The sequence below is a fragment of the Falco naumanni genome, chromosome 3 (genome assembly GCF_017639655.2).
Source record: "Falco naumanni isolate bFalNau1 chromosome 3, bFalNau1.pat, whole genome shotgun sequence".
In the NCBI taxonomy this organism is placed as follows: Eukaryota; Metazoa; Chordata; class Aves; order Falconiformes; family Falconidae; genus Falco; species Falco naumanni.
In genome coordinates this window covers 39,022,242-39,039,797 of record NC_054056.1, presented here as the reverse complement: position 1 = coordinate 39,039,797, position 17,556 = coordinate 39,022,242, and the positions used below count along the sequence as shown (strand labels likewise).

General features: G+C 36.2%; 1 protein-coding gene across 3 annotated transcripts in view; it reads right to left on the bottom strand.

Annotated features, from left to right (window-relative positions):
* The window catches only part of SEMA5A (semaphorin 5A), a 353,963-nt gene that overhangs the window by 160,041 nt on the left and 176,366 nt on the right, over window positions 1-17,556 (bottom strand). For all 3 annotated transcript variants that reach the window (XM_040587086.1, XM_040587084.1, XM_040587085.1), the window contains exon 6: window positions 1,893-1,955. In XM_040587086.1, the coding sequence (XP_040443020.1) occupies window positions 1,893-1,955 (63 nt within the window). The remainder of the gene's footprint in view (window positions 1-1,892; window positions 1,956-17,556) is intronic.

The window sequence follows — 17,556 nt, the reverse complement described above, 5'->3', positions numbered from 1 at the left end:
TTATACAGGAAAAATGAAGCAAGCAGTTTTTCTGGTGACAGTAACTGGAATTGTGTCTCCCAGGAGACTTCCTGTGTAGAGGGATAATTCACAGTAGCGCTGGAGTGAGTTCCTCCTGGTCTGATAATTCTCAGTTTTTCCAAAGGAAGGCTTTCATGGTTTGACTAGGAAAAGGAGCATGCCACCTATCAGGTGCTTTCCTCATCTGCAAGTCTTCCTTATGCACAGAGCATGGTGACCTTGTTTTAGACTTGGACATAAGGCAATAAATGACAAACATCATTAGGCTGTCCTTTCTCTGGCCATAAATCTACCCTTTGATTTTACCCTCGATCAATTAATGAAAACAAAAGAGGCATGAAAAGTTCAAAAAGACAGTTGTCATTCAATCTGTGTAGGTTGCCTCAGTCAATCACTCTGCATTCTGCAGCAACTCCCACGTGAAACTTTCAGGCCACAAAGTCTGCACGCACACAAAAAAAAAAAAAAAAACCAAAAAAAAAAAAACCCAAAAAAACCAACCAAAAAAACCACCCACACCTCTGTGGTAACAATAAGAAAAGAACTATTTCCTCCCAGGATTACCTTCCGATGTAATGAAATATAAGGATTGGACTTCTCTTCTAGATTGTGAATGAGGAATAAGGCTATGGATACATATGAAACACTAAATCTTTACCTACTAGTAACACTAATAAGTAACAATCTCAGAGGCCATTATTAGTTTTACAGTCACAGCACAACTTCCAATCACCAGCTGCTTCAAAAGTGTGTGATGAGCATGAATAAAAATCTGCACATACATACTACACTAAGGTCCATTCTTAAATGCATTTCATCAGTGTCGAGTATTTCTACTAGCAAAATTATTTAATAGCAACATATGCTTCTGCGCTGTTGAATTGGATGTGGATTTTACACCATGAACAGTATTGTCAATGTAATATTCAAAAGTACTATAGTCTCAAATTCACCATTACTTTCATCCATCATGTTACACCACAATCACTGCACTGTGACTTTCAGACAAGCTGAATGTTATTCTCACAGTTCTAAACTTGGAAAATCACTGCAAAACAAAGGCATAAACGCTTAGTTACACATTGCATTCCTATCAGTATAGTTTCTACTGTATGTGCACCTTGATCAATGAAATCTGTCATATTCTGTTGTCACTTGAGCATACCCTATTACTTCAGAGTAGTGACATCTGAAAGCTAAGGATGAAGGCTTGAGAGATATATTACCTGAAGAAGCATAAAACTTCTAGGGATAAATAACAACTTAAAAAATTAAACATTTGCTTAAAATATGAGGTCCCAAAAGTTAGTTCTTTTCTCTTCACAAACTGACAAGATTCTAGTAAGCGTTCTGATCTATAATCTATTTCTGCCATTAAAGCCTTCACACATAACTTGAGTCACCAGAATTTGTCTACTCAAATCAGAAATCTTTAAGTAAAATCTTACCCATTTCTTTTATCTAGCTATTAATAATATATATTTATATATATATATCACATCTAATACACAGGGAAATAAATTGAGGATTTTACAAAGTAATTACACAGTTATTTAGGACTTACAGAACTGAAAATGAAATGAGAATACAGTCCATTACATATGACATGTTGTAGAGTCAAAACAGCAAATTGTTGGAAACTAAAGTTCTTGACCATTTCAGGAAAGAATGACTTGACTGGAACTCTCACCCCACACTCTCTATATTATTTTTTTATTCCTTTGCTTACACATCAGTGTCAGACTCCTTTCCTATAACCCTCTTCAGAAAGGGAGACAGTAAAAATGCAAAAGGTAGAGATTTATACACTGAATTATACCTGCTATTAACATATACATTTTCTTTAAGCAGAACACTTGTCTTGTGCTTACCTTTGATTTACCTTTACTGTAACAGGCTCTTTTAGTAGCTTCATCACATTGCCATTCCACTGCCTGCAACCAACAGGAGTTAGTTAGAAATGCAGGGAACACAGAAATACAAACCTCAGAGCTATCTAAGCCCCATGCTTGAGATATGTGCTTCAGGCATACTGATGATTAGCTGTGGGTGATTCTATCCATAACTGCCTTATATGTTTTATCTCTTTAGGAATGTAGTTTTGCTCTTGATGGTTTTTCAATGTCTTAATCCAAAATCAAGCTGACAGTCCTCGTGATTAACTGTATCTACCACTACAGCAAAAATAACCACAGTCAGATTTGATGGTGCTTAGCCACTTTTTTACGAGTCTTATTAAAGTAAGTGGTCAGGAACACAAAGAAAGCCTGAACTTTTCTCCCCAGCAGATCTGGGCTGCATCACAACAGCATCTGAGGTCAGCTCTGCTGAGAGACCTTGAGCCATGGGAAAGTGTGCCCTGTTGTGTTTTTTGCAATATTTATCTCAAGCATCAAATGGAGATTTTAGTTTCTCGAGGTATGACTGCATCACTAAACATCCGTTCAGAGAAAGAAACAGGCAGACACAAGACAACAGTGAAATGGAGCACTGCAAAGCAGAAACAATTTATCCCCATTTTTGAGCTGTCTCTCTGCTTCAACCGATTTATGCCAGGACTGTAATGCCTAGTCTGCATTACTACAGTTTCACTGCATGATTTAATTCCAATTATTTCCATATTTAACATTCAACAGCTATGACTTACGAACTTTATTGTTCAGTGGAGCAGGTCGTGTGCTCGGTGTTTATGTGCCAGCACATGTACATATTAGAATGCCTGTATATGCTGTGTAGTCAAAGTGCATTTTAAATCATTCTGCATTCTTTCACCTCAACAGTGCACATCCACATATTCTTTAGGTAAAAATGCCACAAAGCACTTCACGTTTTATCCGGATGAATTGAGATTTCGAAACTAACTACTATTGCTTAACTATTGAAACCACAGTTTTTCATTTTTATTTACCAGGAAATAAAGAAAGACAGTTCATTCAGATTTAATATAGGTAATCTTTTGTACCTGTCTTTAATGGAGACTATATTAATAGCAAGCAGACTCTATAATTAATAAAAATAATAGGGTGAAAGCCCATTTAAACTAAGGGGGAAAATGTCTTCAGAGTATACTATGTAGTACTCTTTGATTTGTGTTTCAAGTCCAAGTATAAGCTTTTTCATTTCAGGAAAAAAAGACTTAGGAAAACTAATGTCATTACTTCTCTTCCTCCACCCCAAACCTTCCTATTTATAGCATTTACTTTTGAAGATGAATGATTACAGCATTATTAGGGAATATACTGAAAACTTCTGGAAGAACCCACTTGTGAATGACCCTAGCGTTTATAGCAAACTGTATCTAGCAGCAGGAAAGTTATCTCATACCGAGTTAGATAAAAAAGCAACTGTGTGTCAGACAAAAAAGCAGCAATTACTTAACTCTATTGATTCTGTAATGCAAAAAGCAATTTATGTCCATAGTGAAGATCACAGTACAAAAGACTGCTTTTGGATGACCAACATAAGTTCCTAAGCAACCATTAGGACACAATGAATCTATATGTTGTATGACACTACATAAAAGTATCTAATAGTGAATATATCACCTATAAACAATACAAAAAATTTCAAATGCCTGGAGAAATGCAAGAGTTACCAGTAGGAGGTCAGAGCAGAAAGACAGTGGAGTACAGGTGACTAAAGGGAAGGTTTGAAGGGAAGTTTTTGCCAAAACTGAACTGAGAAGAACATTCAGCCATGAACAGCAGGAAGAAAGAAGACAGAAAGATGTCATTAAAGGTCAATGTTTATTAGTGAATCAATTTTGAGTAACAAAATACCAAACTTTGAATTGGCTCTAAGTCCATAGTAAAAGAGTAATTTGAAGGAGAAGGATATGAAATGCAAAAATTACAAAATGTCGCAATTCAAGCAAATTAAGTACATTTCTTAGGTGCTGAAAGTTTTGGAAAAGAAAATCAACAGACTTTGGAGATGGGAAATTTAGAAGCCAAAAGTGGGAGTTCTTCAAGATTTCCATAAAATCTGAGAAAAGCATACATAAGATCTTGCCAGCAGATCATGCTTGAAGAATCTGGGGACTCCAAGCACATAATAATGCAAGTAAAATTTAGGACAAGCCAGGCAAAAGCTCCATTAATCTTGATGATCATGACAGACCACTGGGACTGCCTCTCCCCCTCTGCTCCCCTGTTCTCTGCCAAGTGATTGCAGAGACCCAGCCTATACACTGTTTCAGAAAAAAGGTAAGAGGTGAAGAAAAACAGTCATCACTACATTAGCAAAGCCAGGTATCATCCCTGGAGGGATGGACTCCTTAAGGAGCTTGCTAACTGCCACACTTCTAAGAAGGAATCAAACAGTAAAAAACATGGCAATATAGAGATATAGCTCTTGATGGACCCTGTACCAGTGGCACACCCAGTATTAATTTAGCTCAGAAGTGGTGTGTTGGAAACAATCACAGACTGTCAGCTTTTAGTCAAACGTTCTTTTAGATGGGATGAATGTCTTAGCTGAAGATCTCTCACATCTTAAATATTAATAATTTTGCCACACATCATAAAACCACTAATACCATTATTAGCGTAACTGAAAATAAACTTTCTTTTCTCTCTTTGAGAATGCATAGGTTTAAATAAAGATATTAAATATTAATACATTATGTAATATCTCTGGACACCATAGTTAACAGTACATACAAGAATCCAAATGAACTACTGTAACTATATATTAATAAATTAGTTTGCAAGCTAACCAAATAGCAAACTCCCTGGGAAAACCCTGTCCACAACAACATATGCCAAAGGAGTAATATTGTCTGGTCAAGAAATAAATGCAGACACACTGGTGACAATGCTAAGTGACATCTTTGAAATCAAGTGTATTTATAGTCCTATAACCCTGGGGTCCACTGCTGGAGGAGGTGATAACAGAGCACCCTGCAAATGAAATACATTACAAACACATCTGAAGAGAGCTGAGTAGTTCAAACTGTTGTACCCTGGTCCCTAAGGTTCCTGCAGAGTTCAGTAACACATACATATGTCCTGTTGCTGACTAAATAAATGAAAACAGCAGGTATGGACAAACATTTCTATATATAGCTATTTTTTTTTCTTCTAATCTTGAAGAAATTTGGGGGAGTTTCCCACAAAGTGAAAATGCGGATATTCAGCACAGCCTACTTATACAGGGGGAGATAGGAGGAAAATTCCTCAAGTTAAATGTCATTTCAGTGTGGAAAAAAGAGAAGAAAAATGTATCCTGAATCTTCAGCACACAAAGACAAAACAAAATTTCCCAACAGAATAATAACAATGTGGGTTTTGTCAGTAGAATATTAAGATTGTAAAGTTTTAATTCTGAAAGACCAGATGGACACATACAGATTGCGTTATTTTAGAAGGCAAGCACAAACCCATGTTTACTTAAAGATGTTACTGTTATCTACTGCTTCTGTTAACTTGTCATATCCTCCTGCTTGATACCGTTTGCTAATACTTCCATGAAGTTCAGATAAGCAGTGAAAATATGACATGCATACCATGGTGGATATATGATCCACTACGAAGGCGTACACAGCTAGATTTTATGCTGTTAGGATCTTTTCTTTCCTACATCTCTGAATAAGAAGTTCCAATTTTCACATGGCACGATACAACCCTCAGCAGTCTGTGCATTGGTTTTAATTAATATTATAATTCTGCTTAAGCTGGGAACAAAATTCATTGAACCAAATTATAGACATTCATGTTTCTTTGCTCTGGGGAAAGAGGAAACAGGGATTTGAATATTAGTGCTAGAGAAAATAAGGACAGGTAGTACATCAGCTACTGCTATGCATCTCCACAAAGAATATAGCTGCATAGGTTAAGAAGGAGGGTTTAAGGTAGCACATCAGTCTGCTTCTGAGCAAGCTGACATTATTTACAGCAGCATGGCTTTTACAATTCCTGCTATCAATATGGTCTTTCAAGGACCTCTATAAATTTAAAGCCTTGTCTTAGTTGTTTCTAATTTCCCAATCTTCAGCATAACTACATTCTAGTAGACATAAATAAACCTTAATTACATAAGTCACCAGTAAAGCACTGCAAAATATATGCAGTGAGATTTTTAGTCCTGTGAAAGTCAGTGTGGCCAACTCTAAAGACTGAACTTGACAGGTACAAATTGAACTTGACCCAGTGTACTCTGATGAGGAAGTCACTGTTCGCTTTTGAATACATACCATTTTCTTCAATCTCACAATCCACCAAGCTCCACACAGGTTTGACATAAAATCAGACTGAACAGAAACATCACTTCAGTGCACACAACTCTAAGTTTGAACTCACATTTCAAACTGATGGCAGGCATCTTTTTGTAAAAGCTGAATTGTAAATAATTATAACAATGTTGTAAACATTACATTGTTGATATTTGTACAGTGTTTCAAAGACTTCAGATGAAATCTCTCCTGGCATTTTCAAGGGGTAGTGGGAGGAGAGAAATTCCAGCCACAGAAGAAACAAATTCCAACTCAAGTTATAGAATGAAACTATTATCTTCCAAATGAAGAAAAATATACATAGAGCACCCACCTATTTTAAGTTAAAATTTACAGTATTAAAATTAATCATATTCTTTTGAACAACAAATGTATTTCAGTACCTTCTCTGTTTGGATGGATGAATTATAAGAGTCTTGCTTAAAAGTTAAACTATTGTACCTTCAGCAAACAAATTAAATAAATGCAGAGAAATTAGCTCCAATGGAAACCAAAAGAAAATCCACAATCTAAACTGATTTATCCAAATACCTTAGAAAAACACTAAAAGAAAATCATGAAAGGTGTAGAAGCAGTTAATAATGTTCACATGTCACTCCCATTTAAGAAGTAACTGTCAAGGGGTTCTCTTCATGCCCAATATGCAGTGGCAAATTAAGTCCCCAGGCAAGACATCTGGAGGTCCCTTCCAATCTAAATTATTCTATGATTTTTTAAAAAAATTACAAAATACAGAAGGAAAAATAATAACCAAAACACTAAGTAATTTACTTTAATATACCTCCTTTCTACAATTATAACTTCAATTAGTAAATGCAGACAGGAAATTTGAAATTTGAACACAGTCAAGAAAGGGCTGGTCTATTAGAATGTGTTAAGTGAGGTATGTATTAGTTGTACTTACAGGTCAACAAAAACCACTTGGCTTTCACGTGCAGTGGAAGCTGCACACGTAACCAAGTACAACCAGATCTCCTGGAAGAACTATGCTGCTATAGCATAACGTATATATGATATACTCATAACATATGCATGTAGACAGGTATGCATTCATATGTATTTCTATATATGAACCTCTTTAAAGTATAGAAACAGAATGTACTATTACATTTCACAGAGAAAGAAGTTAATTAGTCAAGAACCAAAAAATGAACAGAACAGTATTCCAGACAGATGGTCCTGCACTTCTTAGGCAGATGGCTCTGCTAATTAGATACTGGCAAAAATAACATTAAAGAAGATGGTTTAATTACACAATGCCAAAAATTAACAACTACATGATATTTCCTTTTTTCTTTTTCATTATCTGCTTGATTTCATCTCTTATATCATGTATTTAAACAATAGTCTGGGGAGTTGGGGTATAATGGCAATAACCATAATAATATGTCTGCAAACATGAGTAATATTGCCTTATTGTTCGCATCAGCCCAGCAATGGAATGGCTTCAAAATGTTGTGACTTGTTTGGCGAGGGTGTCTTGCAGCCTGTCTAATTAGCTCTCAGTGAACATGTATGCTGGAGTCCAAAAGCTGAGTTTAAAGAGGCCATAAAGAAAGTGTCAGAATCATAAACACAAAGAATGTAGCCACAGAGAAGTATACCAGCAAGACATTAGCAGCAAATTAGCAGCCACAGAGTTAGTGGTGGTTTCAATGGTTACCAGAAATTTTAAGGCGTGCTTCGGTATAATGACATCCTTCCTTCCAGCAAATATGTAAAGCCACTTAAGAAAGATTTATGCCTCTCTATACTTCACAGGAACCCTTTTCCTTGCTTTCCACAGAGTCGTGACCCCTTGTCCTTGCAGTCATTATTGCTGGACCTGCTTAGCTTGCCAATGGGATCCTGACAAACAGTCAACTTCAGAGAATGATCATTCTCTGGGGGAAAACCCACAGTAAAATATTAAAAAGGGACTTCCCTTTAACATAGCTTTCGCTTTTAGTTCACCTAAAAGGAAAAGCTGGTTTCTGGGGGCTAAAGGCAACCTAGTTAGGCTTTCATATGAAGTAATAGCCAGCACTTCATACAAGAAGTCCAACACCGTATGGACAACTTTACTATTTGGCTACAGTCACTGCAGTCTCTTGCCACCAATTACCACATGTAACAGCCAGTTCTCCTGGGAATAACATTATGTGTGTTTTCATTTGTTCAGAACCAGCTTTTACTGTTCATCCACATTTAGAAAATTACAGTTTCTTATAAAGTAAGCAGTGTGAAATATATGAAAATAAACATCAAATCATGCTTGAATTTTCCAGGGTTTGGAATTCAATAAGAACTAAGACCCCCTGATGGATATATAATTTCAATCTTAAACCAAGTAATATATGAAGTTTTATATGGCTTCAAGGAGGTGATGTCAACTTAATTTTATTTCAAATACACTGGTCTGAAGTATATAAAAAAAAAATTGAGGAGAGAAGTACATACTCTGCCAAAGCACAAAGCAGCCAAAGTTTTAGCTAGCTTATTTTATTGAGTATGCATAGAAATAGTTGTTGAATTTTTTTTTTTAAAAAAAAGTTAATATTATAGAAGAATTTAGACTTATTAAGACTTTCACAAAACCTCATTGTTGGGCTATTGTATTGACTTTAATGATACAAGTCTGCCCAAGACTGAACTTTCACAACTGCCACCTACCTATCCACCTGTGCATTCCCCTCTGTCTCCTGCAAAGACTTCTAAATGTAACAAAACACCCATTTGGTTTATACATAACAGAGACAGGTTTACAGAGGGAAATGCAGTTCCAAACCTGGAAGTTAACAACCCAAAACTTGAGTGTGTTCAGAACTAGGGCTTTTAGTCCTGCTCCCAGAGTTATTAAAAAAAAACAAAACCAAAAACAAACAAACAAACAAACAAAAAAACATTGCACTGTGACTTTCAAAGTTTTGAATGTTCCAATCTGGTGTTTTGAAGCTTTTCCAGCTTTTATGGACATTTAAAAACTGAATGCAGAATTGTGCTGAAGGGGTAAAACAACAAAATGTTCTTGCATTACAAAACTTGGCAGCCATTCAGCAGGTAGGAATGAGATTTCATAACATAGTTTTAATGCACATTCTGAAATTATACTACATATAGTAAATTTAATGTATTGAATAAATTAGATGTGAATCCTTTAAGCTTTAACATCTGTGTTAACATACTGAGTTTTAAAGTGTTTCCTGCTTTTTGGCAAATAAGACTGATTTTAGTATGCTCCAAGACCTTTTGAAAGTAACATTTCTTTTTTTTTTTTTTACAAATAGTGTTTTAAAGTTTTAGGTGCTGATGAGAAATGTCAGGATTCTCTTTATTTCAAGGAAGTGAAAGATATTTCAATGTAATTTCATACCCCTCACCCTCCTAGGTTAAATAACAGACTAAGTGGAAAAAAGTCCCCTGGCACTGGAGTGCCACAAAATGTTGGTTTGGACCTTAAGCAGGCGCAAGTAGAAGTTTATTTTCCTGTACACCTGCTCATTGATGCTAAGAAACATGGAAATGGGAAAAAGGAGGCAGCACTGAAATGTGGGCCATCTTGCGCCATGCTAACTTGCTGTTCAAGACAGCCGTGATGGTGTAGGATGCGGGATTAAAGAATTAGCCCAGAAATCAGCCCTCCTTACCTTCCAGCCACAGTCAGTCAAGGAAGGTATGACACTTCAGCAGACTTTGTGGCAAATCAAGACTTTCCTCCTGGAAGAATTTCTGAGAGGCACAGCCAACACAGTATATCTTGCCCCTGGGATGTCAAAGACAGCTATAGTATAGCTTCCAGATATGAGCTCACAAAACTAGATGATTCTGAGAGATACAATGGAGGATGCAATTTATAAAACCTTCTAAGTTATACTGAATAACAGAGACTAAAAAAAAAATAATCTTAGCATTCCTATAGGTACGTGTATAATTTTGTACATATTGTCCCATTAGGAACAGCATAACTATTTTATTATCTTATTATCATTTCCCTTGGTCTTTTTTACTTATTTATTCAAATAGTTTTGCCATTAGGCTTTAGGGATGGCAGCTTTGATTCTGTTAGTAGTAATTCCCATCTATAGTTCTAGAGAAAACATTACAGTGACATTACAATAGTAACAATATTTTGAAAAGTGAGCCTAAAAATGGCATCTTATAAGACAGCAAAAAGACAAAATTTGTTGAAGGAACTCTAACATACATATTTTCCCATTAAACATGCAACTAAATCAAGGTATGAAGATTTTAGAGAGATGAAAGCAGAGAGAAAGTAGAATGATAATGACAGAAGAAATGTTAGAACCACCAATTTATGCAGCTTGTCCACTGAAAAGATGGTGAAGAAATAAATGGTTCAACAGCAAAGAGACACAAACATGAGATTTTTTACATTCTTCTAGTTAAATTAATTGACCAGAAAGGTGATTTTGGAAAATCAACATTGAGGTTTTTTCTTTCCATTTAAGGATAACACATAGATACGTAAGACATATAGAAAGTGGATGGGACAAAATGGAAAAAAGTAAGAAAAACACCACCAAATTTCCCAAGAGATGGCAACAGGACTGAGGGCAGCTTGACTGACAGTTCGCTCGGGGAAAGAAGAAACAAAGTAATTTCTGGTTTGGTTATGCTTGCTTTAACATAATGGGATTTAATTTGTCAATCACTAAAATAATCTGAGACAAAAAACAGCAATAATATGGAGAAGAATAAAAAGCAAAGAGGCACATACATGAGCATCATCAACAGATAGATAATATTGTGACTGTGTAGACAGGCAAAAAACTGGGCAGACTGAGGAAAATTTCTCTTTAAACACAAAGACAAAAGATGCTTACTTAAACACGAAAGCTTGAATCTATAGATACTAGGAAAATCACTGGAGTGTAGCTACACTGTTAAATTATACAGAAATCAAGGGTGAGAAAGACAAACAGGAGCATCAGGACTAAGGAGACAATCTGCTCATAATATGGAAAAGTCTTCAAGAAAACAAATTGTACTCCAATTGCAATGGAAATTACAGTTTCATCATGAAGATCTGAGATAACGGTGAGGCTATGAAAAAGCCTGAATGTTAGTTCATTTTTCTTTTTTTGGTTGTTTTTTTGGTTTTTGGTTGGGGGTTTTTTTGACAAAAGTGAATGGTCTGGAGTAATGTCAAGGATACATGGTGCTTTTCACTTCCAGGTTACGTGTTAAACATCATTCAAGTTATTAATTAGTGACAGTCAGTGACATCTGGCAACCCAGTATTAGCTATCTGAAATGAGCGGGTCATTTCTACACAATTTTTGAAAGACAAACATTGAGATCCAAATGAATCATAGTTGGTCTTTTTTGCAGAGACAGTAGAACAGCTGCTTAGAGGGAAGAAATACCCCTGTTATATATAGTTTACCTCATTCTACATTGACAAGGAAGACTGGAAAAGCAGATAGTCACTGAAACAATTATAATCACAATTTCTTAACAGTTCATCTCCAACTGTTTTGCCTCGTATTTCTCTCCTTGCTGACCTCATATTTCAGCAGACATAGGATAGTTGTAGGAAGCCCTACCCAACCTTTAGACTCAGAGCCCTTAAATGTTGAGAAATTTTGAGAAATGTTGAGAAAGTATCTCCTAAATTTCAGTGACACACAGAAATTTTAGTAACAATCTTACACAGAGAACGCACTTGAAGAAATTTATTTCTGAACCAGCTGTGTGATGTACTCTTCCTCCTGTAACCTCTTTTCCATTTTTCTTGGTTTAGAAACACTCTGACTGCTACATTGGAAGAACAATATTGTACTTTGGTATTTTTCTCCCAGAAACTGTAAGCTCAGTGGAGGTAACTATAAAACCATGGTAAATAAAGTTCTTTCAATAGGATGCCCCATCCAACTGTTAATAAGGCACTTCTATGCAGCCATGGGGCTCTTACTTCTTATTTTTGCAGATATCATCAGCTTTCCCCAATCAAATTATACCCTATTAACAATCTGTCACCTGATGGGTATGTTATAGCTCTTAACTTTTTAACAGTGGTTTATATTAGATACTAGTTTGCCATTAAAAACAGAAAGTACCAAATTTTTTTTTATTAGTAGGAATTATTTCTTGAAAGTTCTCCTGTGCTTTTTCTGCTGAAGTGAGTCCTTTGAAGTCAGTGTTCCAAATCCCAAAGCTTTTACTATTGCAAAACTCTCCAAAATCAAAGGAGTTTTGTCTAAGAAGAGCAGAAGAAAGGCTAGAAATTGTAAACATTCTCAATATCCACTGTAGAAAAGGGACAGCTTCTGCACAGTAGCTTATAACAGGAAATCCCCTTAGCATATGCCTGAAGTATTAAAGAACTTTAGAATTAGACCAAAGACCATTCATTTATAGCTCTTTCCTGTGAGTAGTGAAATGGGTTTGAAACTCAGATCAGGCTATTCTGAGTGCACATCTACAAAGCTGCTAAGTCAGAAAGCTCAAAAACCTCAAAATTAATTTTCTATTTTAATTGTAATGTATATCAAAACAAGATTTCTCAGTATTTTTGCAGGGGAAAAAAACGATAATCTTTATCTCTGTAAAAAGAAAAAAAGAAAACTTCACAGAAAAAACAACACAGGATTTGTATCTGCCTTAAAGTGCAGGGAGGAATATGTTTTATTTTAAAACAATTCAATGGGACAAACATTTGCTTATCAGTTCTCCACAATATTTAGTATGACTCACACTTAAGAAGCTCTAAGTATTAACAGCAGCCGAACGAAAATTCACAGGGTTCAAGAAATAAGACTTCTTGTGCTTCTGAATGATATTGTGAGATTTTAATAGCGACATTCTGAATAGTCTGTCTCCATGCAGATTCTGTAACTGCTCCTTTCAGTGGAGGTTTTCTCCAATGGAGAATGTCTACTGAAATTTTTCAGTGCCTACTGAAATTCCTCAGTTCTTTTACCCAAATTAAAGGAACACAAAAACTCAGAGAGCCCCCAGGACTCATAGTAAAGTTTGCATCTACAGACATGTTTCTTTCACTCTGAAAACAGAATGCCTAAGACAGAACTCACATATTTAAAAAGATTCTGCAGCGAAGCAAAGCTATTGCCTCCTCAGGGAAAGTATTTGAAATCTAAACTCAGACAGAACCAAACTTTCCTGTAATAACTCCTCTTGAAGTACACTTTAGACCTGAGTTTTCAACTCTTTCCCAGCATGCGGAGTCTTACACTGCCTGGGATCTTCAAGAAGAGAACATGGCTTTACCTAGAGTTACCTGCAGGACTAGGATCTGAGTCTATGTTAAAGAGAAGAGATGAATACCTATACTTTAGCTTTACAACACACAAAATGTCTTACAAGCAAGGAGCAGGCATGTCAGCAAATCTTGCTTGCTCTGTGTGACAAAGGAAACTGAGTGATCCTCATTTTTAAAACTCAGGTAAAGACATCTTTTTGGCCTGCATGTTAACTGTGTCTGAGAATCCACACAACCAATTCCTCAAGCAGAAAAGGAACTTCACATCAGTAACATAAAATACGTCCTTGTCTCAATGCCAGGTCTTTCCAAGGACAATGACCATATACCTTTTCAAATGGATTAAAACAATGCATTCTCCCTTAGCCATGTTCTTAGAAATAGTACTAGATAATTTCTGGCAACGTTCACCCAGGCTACCAGTATTCTGTGTTAATCATGGTGGTTTGAATTCAGATACTTTTAATATTAATTCTAATCTGTGAGTTACTGGAGAAAGCAGAGGGAAGGCAGGACAGAAAGAAGAGTGCGTGTGTATATTTAAAAAGTATGCTAGGACATAGGCAGCTTGGCTGGCTGCCAGATGCCCACCCAGCTGCTTTCTCATAAATTAATTTTATTGCCAATTAAAAATAGACTAGGATGGTGAGAAACAAAGGCAAATCTAAGCCACTTTCCCACCACCACCTTTTCAAAGCATCAACTTCATCCTTTCCTTCCAGACTCCTGTACGTCCTCCCCGCCAGCAGCGCAGGGGGATGGGGAATGGGAGGCTGCAGTCAGCCCGTAACAGCTTCTCTCTGCTGCTCCTTCCTCCTCACACTTTTCCCTACTCCAAACAACATATAAAAAGACCTCTTTTTTTAATCCAAAATTATTTTCAAAGTTGCAGTTCTGTGAGAAAGCAGTTCCAGTTAATCCCACAAAATCTATACTATAGCAAGATGTGGCAGATAGATCTCAATGTGAGTTGCATGCGAGCAAGGACCACCCGCTCCACTGAGAAAGAGAAGTTGAATTTCATATTCACTGTATGAGAATTATGAAATTATTACATGGGTGTATATATTAGAGATATATAACATATTATATTATATATATTAAAATCATACTATTTTTATTATGGAATTATCATATATTTGTGTCAATTTTTTGCTTTGATGCTGCACTTCTTTTTGGTAGTAGTTTGCATGCTGCCCTCTTCAGATCACTTAAAATCCAGTGTGAGCATGTTCATTCATGATGATTTCCATTTGCCAGAAATCAATTTAGTGGAAAAAAAAAAATTCTCACAGTCACTTTAGCTGTTAAAAGTATTGACTCTGATGCATACTTTCTTACCTTTTTGGGGTTTTAACCACTCTTGCAAAAATATATGCATGTTCCTAGTCTTAAATGATAGATTGGATTACACTGAAAATGCAGATCCATTAACACACATCATATAACTAATCAACAGGGCTAAACAGACCTTTAGTAAAACAATCTTCTAACTCTTGGTACTTCACATCTTTTTGTAACCTCCACCATTTAGACTGGAATTTTCCTCTGCTATAAAGCAAAAGAAGTTATTTCTATGAATGGGAGTAGAGGAAAATAAACTTTTTCAATTGTTATATTTGTAAAAATATTTTCTGCCTCTTTCTCACTCCATATACACAATCACAAAGTGATTGGGCTGAAAATAAGGTAACATAGTAGGCAGCTTTATGAGAAGTTCTATTCTATGCTTGACCGGAAAAAGCTTCTGATCTTATAAACTTATTACAGTAGCAAAACTTCAGATCAGAATTAAGATTATGAATGCATGTCAGCTAGATTTTACATTTTTTTGCTCATTTTTCTGGGACGATTAAATAACATCTCAGTAACTTTATAACAGTGGTTGATGTCCTCAGGCAAGAAAACTCAATTGTTCAAAACAAATTCTTCTGCACCAAAAAAAATGCCTTTGGCAAGAACATAATGCATTCCCTCAAAAATAAACTGATACCGCTTGTACTAATAGCAACAATAACAGCAACAACAATAGCATTATTAAAGAAAATGACTAAACTATACAAGGAAAAAGGGGTACCACAGAGATGGGTATACGCTTCATTTTAGAGCACTGACTGCCCCCCTTACAGCTGGAACTAACTGTCAGAGCAGAACACTCAAAGCACAGCTGTATTAACAGAATATGTAAGCACCTAAACTAAAAGTCATGTAAAATAAAAACTATCATACCAGTAAGCAAAAGTAGGAAGAGGAAGACATAAATGTTTAGTCTTTGCTCATTTTCATCTTCTCTTACTTCACTGTCCCAAATTCATTGCCTACAAACTGCTGAATTGGATTAATGGCAGTTAGGAAAGATTTTTGCATTCATAAATTGAATTCCTTCCTTCCAAACATATCCGTGAACTCCTCTATAGTCAAATTAACTCACTGAATGCTAACTAAATTAGCACATTTTAACTGACTAGTCCAGTGACTCATCAAATGCCTCCTAATGCTTCCAGTATACAATAGTCACAGCATCAATAAATACAAACTTGTCTCAATAAATGGATGGAGTAATGCATGTGCAATAAATGTTTTTAATTTCAATCTAAATTATATGCAAAATCAAGTTTGATGTTGTGCTAGCTGAAAGTTACTTTCTAACACACATCATTTTTCCAGTGTAGATGGAGGTTGTCATGTCTTACTGTTGAAAGAATGCTAGCTTTCCAAATGTGCTAAGCCAAGTTGGAATCTCAATCACTTGGCTGTTTTTCTTGTTTTAATGAAGAGAGATTGGTATCTCAAGAATCCTGAGGGGAGAATGAAGATGTGATGCAAGGCAAAGCACAGATAACAATTCTGACTTGGTAATAGTCTGAATATACTTAAAATGCATGCTTTCAAATTCCTCCCACTGTCCCTACCACAATAACATCTCTTATCAAAGTTTCATCTATTTTAGGAGGTAGGTTCTCCATAAATGTTAATCAGTTCAGAATGAATTCCAAACTGAAAATGCACTTGTATAAATTAAAACAATGGAACAAGCCAAAAATTTCAGTCGGTTGGCTACTTTCTGTGCACAAGAGGCAGATGTATTGTGCTGCACAGGGAGTACAGAGGGAATTTCTTTCGTATCTTAGAGCAATGAGTCAACACTATTTTAATTTTACTTCCCCCATTACATGTTTCACGTATGCTCCCCAACCTAAACATGCAAGTGGAAGCAGGACTGGATTAAGAGAGGGCACTAGATAATACTACTGGCAGTCACACAGTAAATATGTTGTATCTCTGAAAGGGCACAGTATCTCATTATCACATGTGATTATGTGCCTCAGTGAGCAGATAAGGCAAGCATCTTTTGGCCTTTACTGAGAAAATTATATACTGTAGTTGGGGAGAATGCTCAGCTGAAGCGAGACAGAAAAGTTCACTGTAAATGCCTACAGAGGGAGAGTGAAAGCACTGAACTGTTGAAGAATTAGATAAAGAGATACAGGCATCTGTTGAGATGACCTTCAGGGACACTTCAAGACAGTACTATGCCCAAGAGAGATGTTTTGGTTATGTGGCAGCAGGTGACTGAGCAGAAAGAGGAAAACGATTCAGTCTTAGGTTTGCTTTCCTTATGCTAATGTGTAGGAACAGAGAAGACAACAAAAAAGTGAGCAACTGTGGAAACTTGATCATCAGGTGTTGCACAAAGAAAACTGAGACAGGTTTAGAGAGACACCTTACATCATCTTCAAAGTTACTTACAGAAAGAAAAAAAGGATAGAAGGAGAAACAGGAAAAGGAAAACCTCTCTCCAGTGGCCATCTAGGAAGATAAGCGATTGGGGTACATAGATGAGCATCCTCTCCAGTGCAACAGGTAGCCTCCCCAAATGCAAATTCAGAGGGATGATGGGAGGTCAGAAAGTGCAGTAGCAATGGGAGGCTTCAGCTACCCTCAGAAAGTCTGGGTATGCATTACACTGAAGCCTGGCAACAAGCGTAAATATTTAGACACAAATCAAGGTTTTCATGAAGCAACTCATCATGAGGCCAAAGAGTGCAGAATCAACTCTTGACTCTGTCCTGAGTAGCAT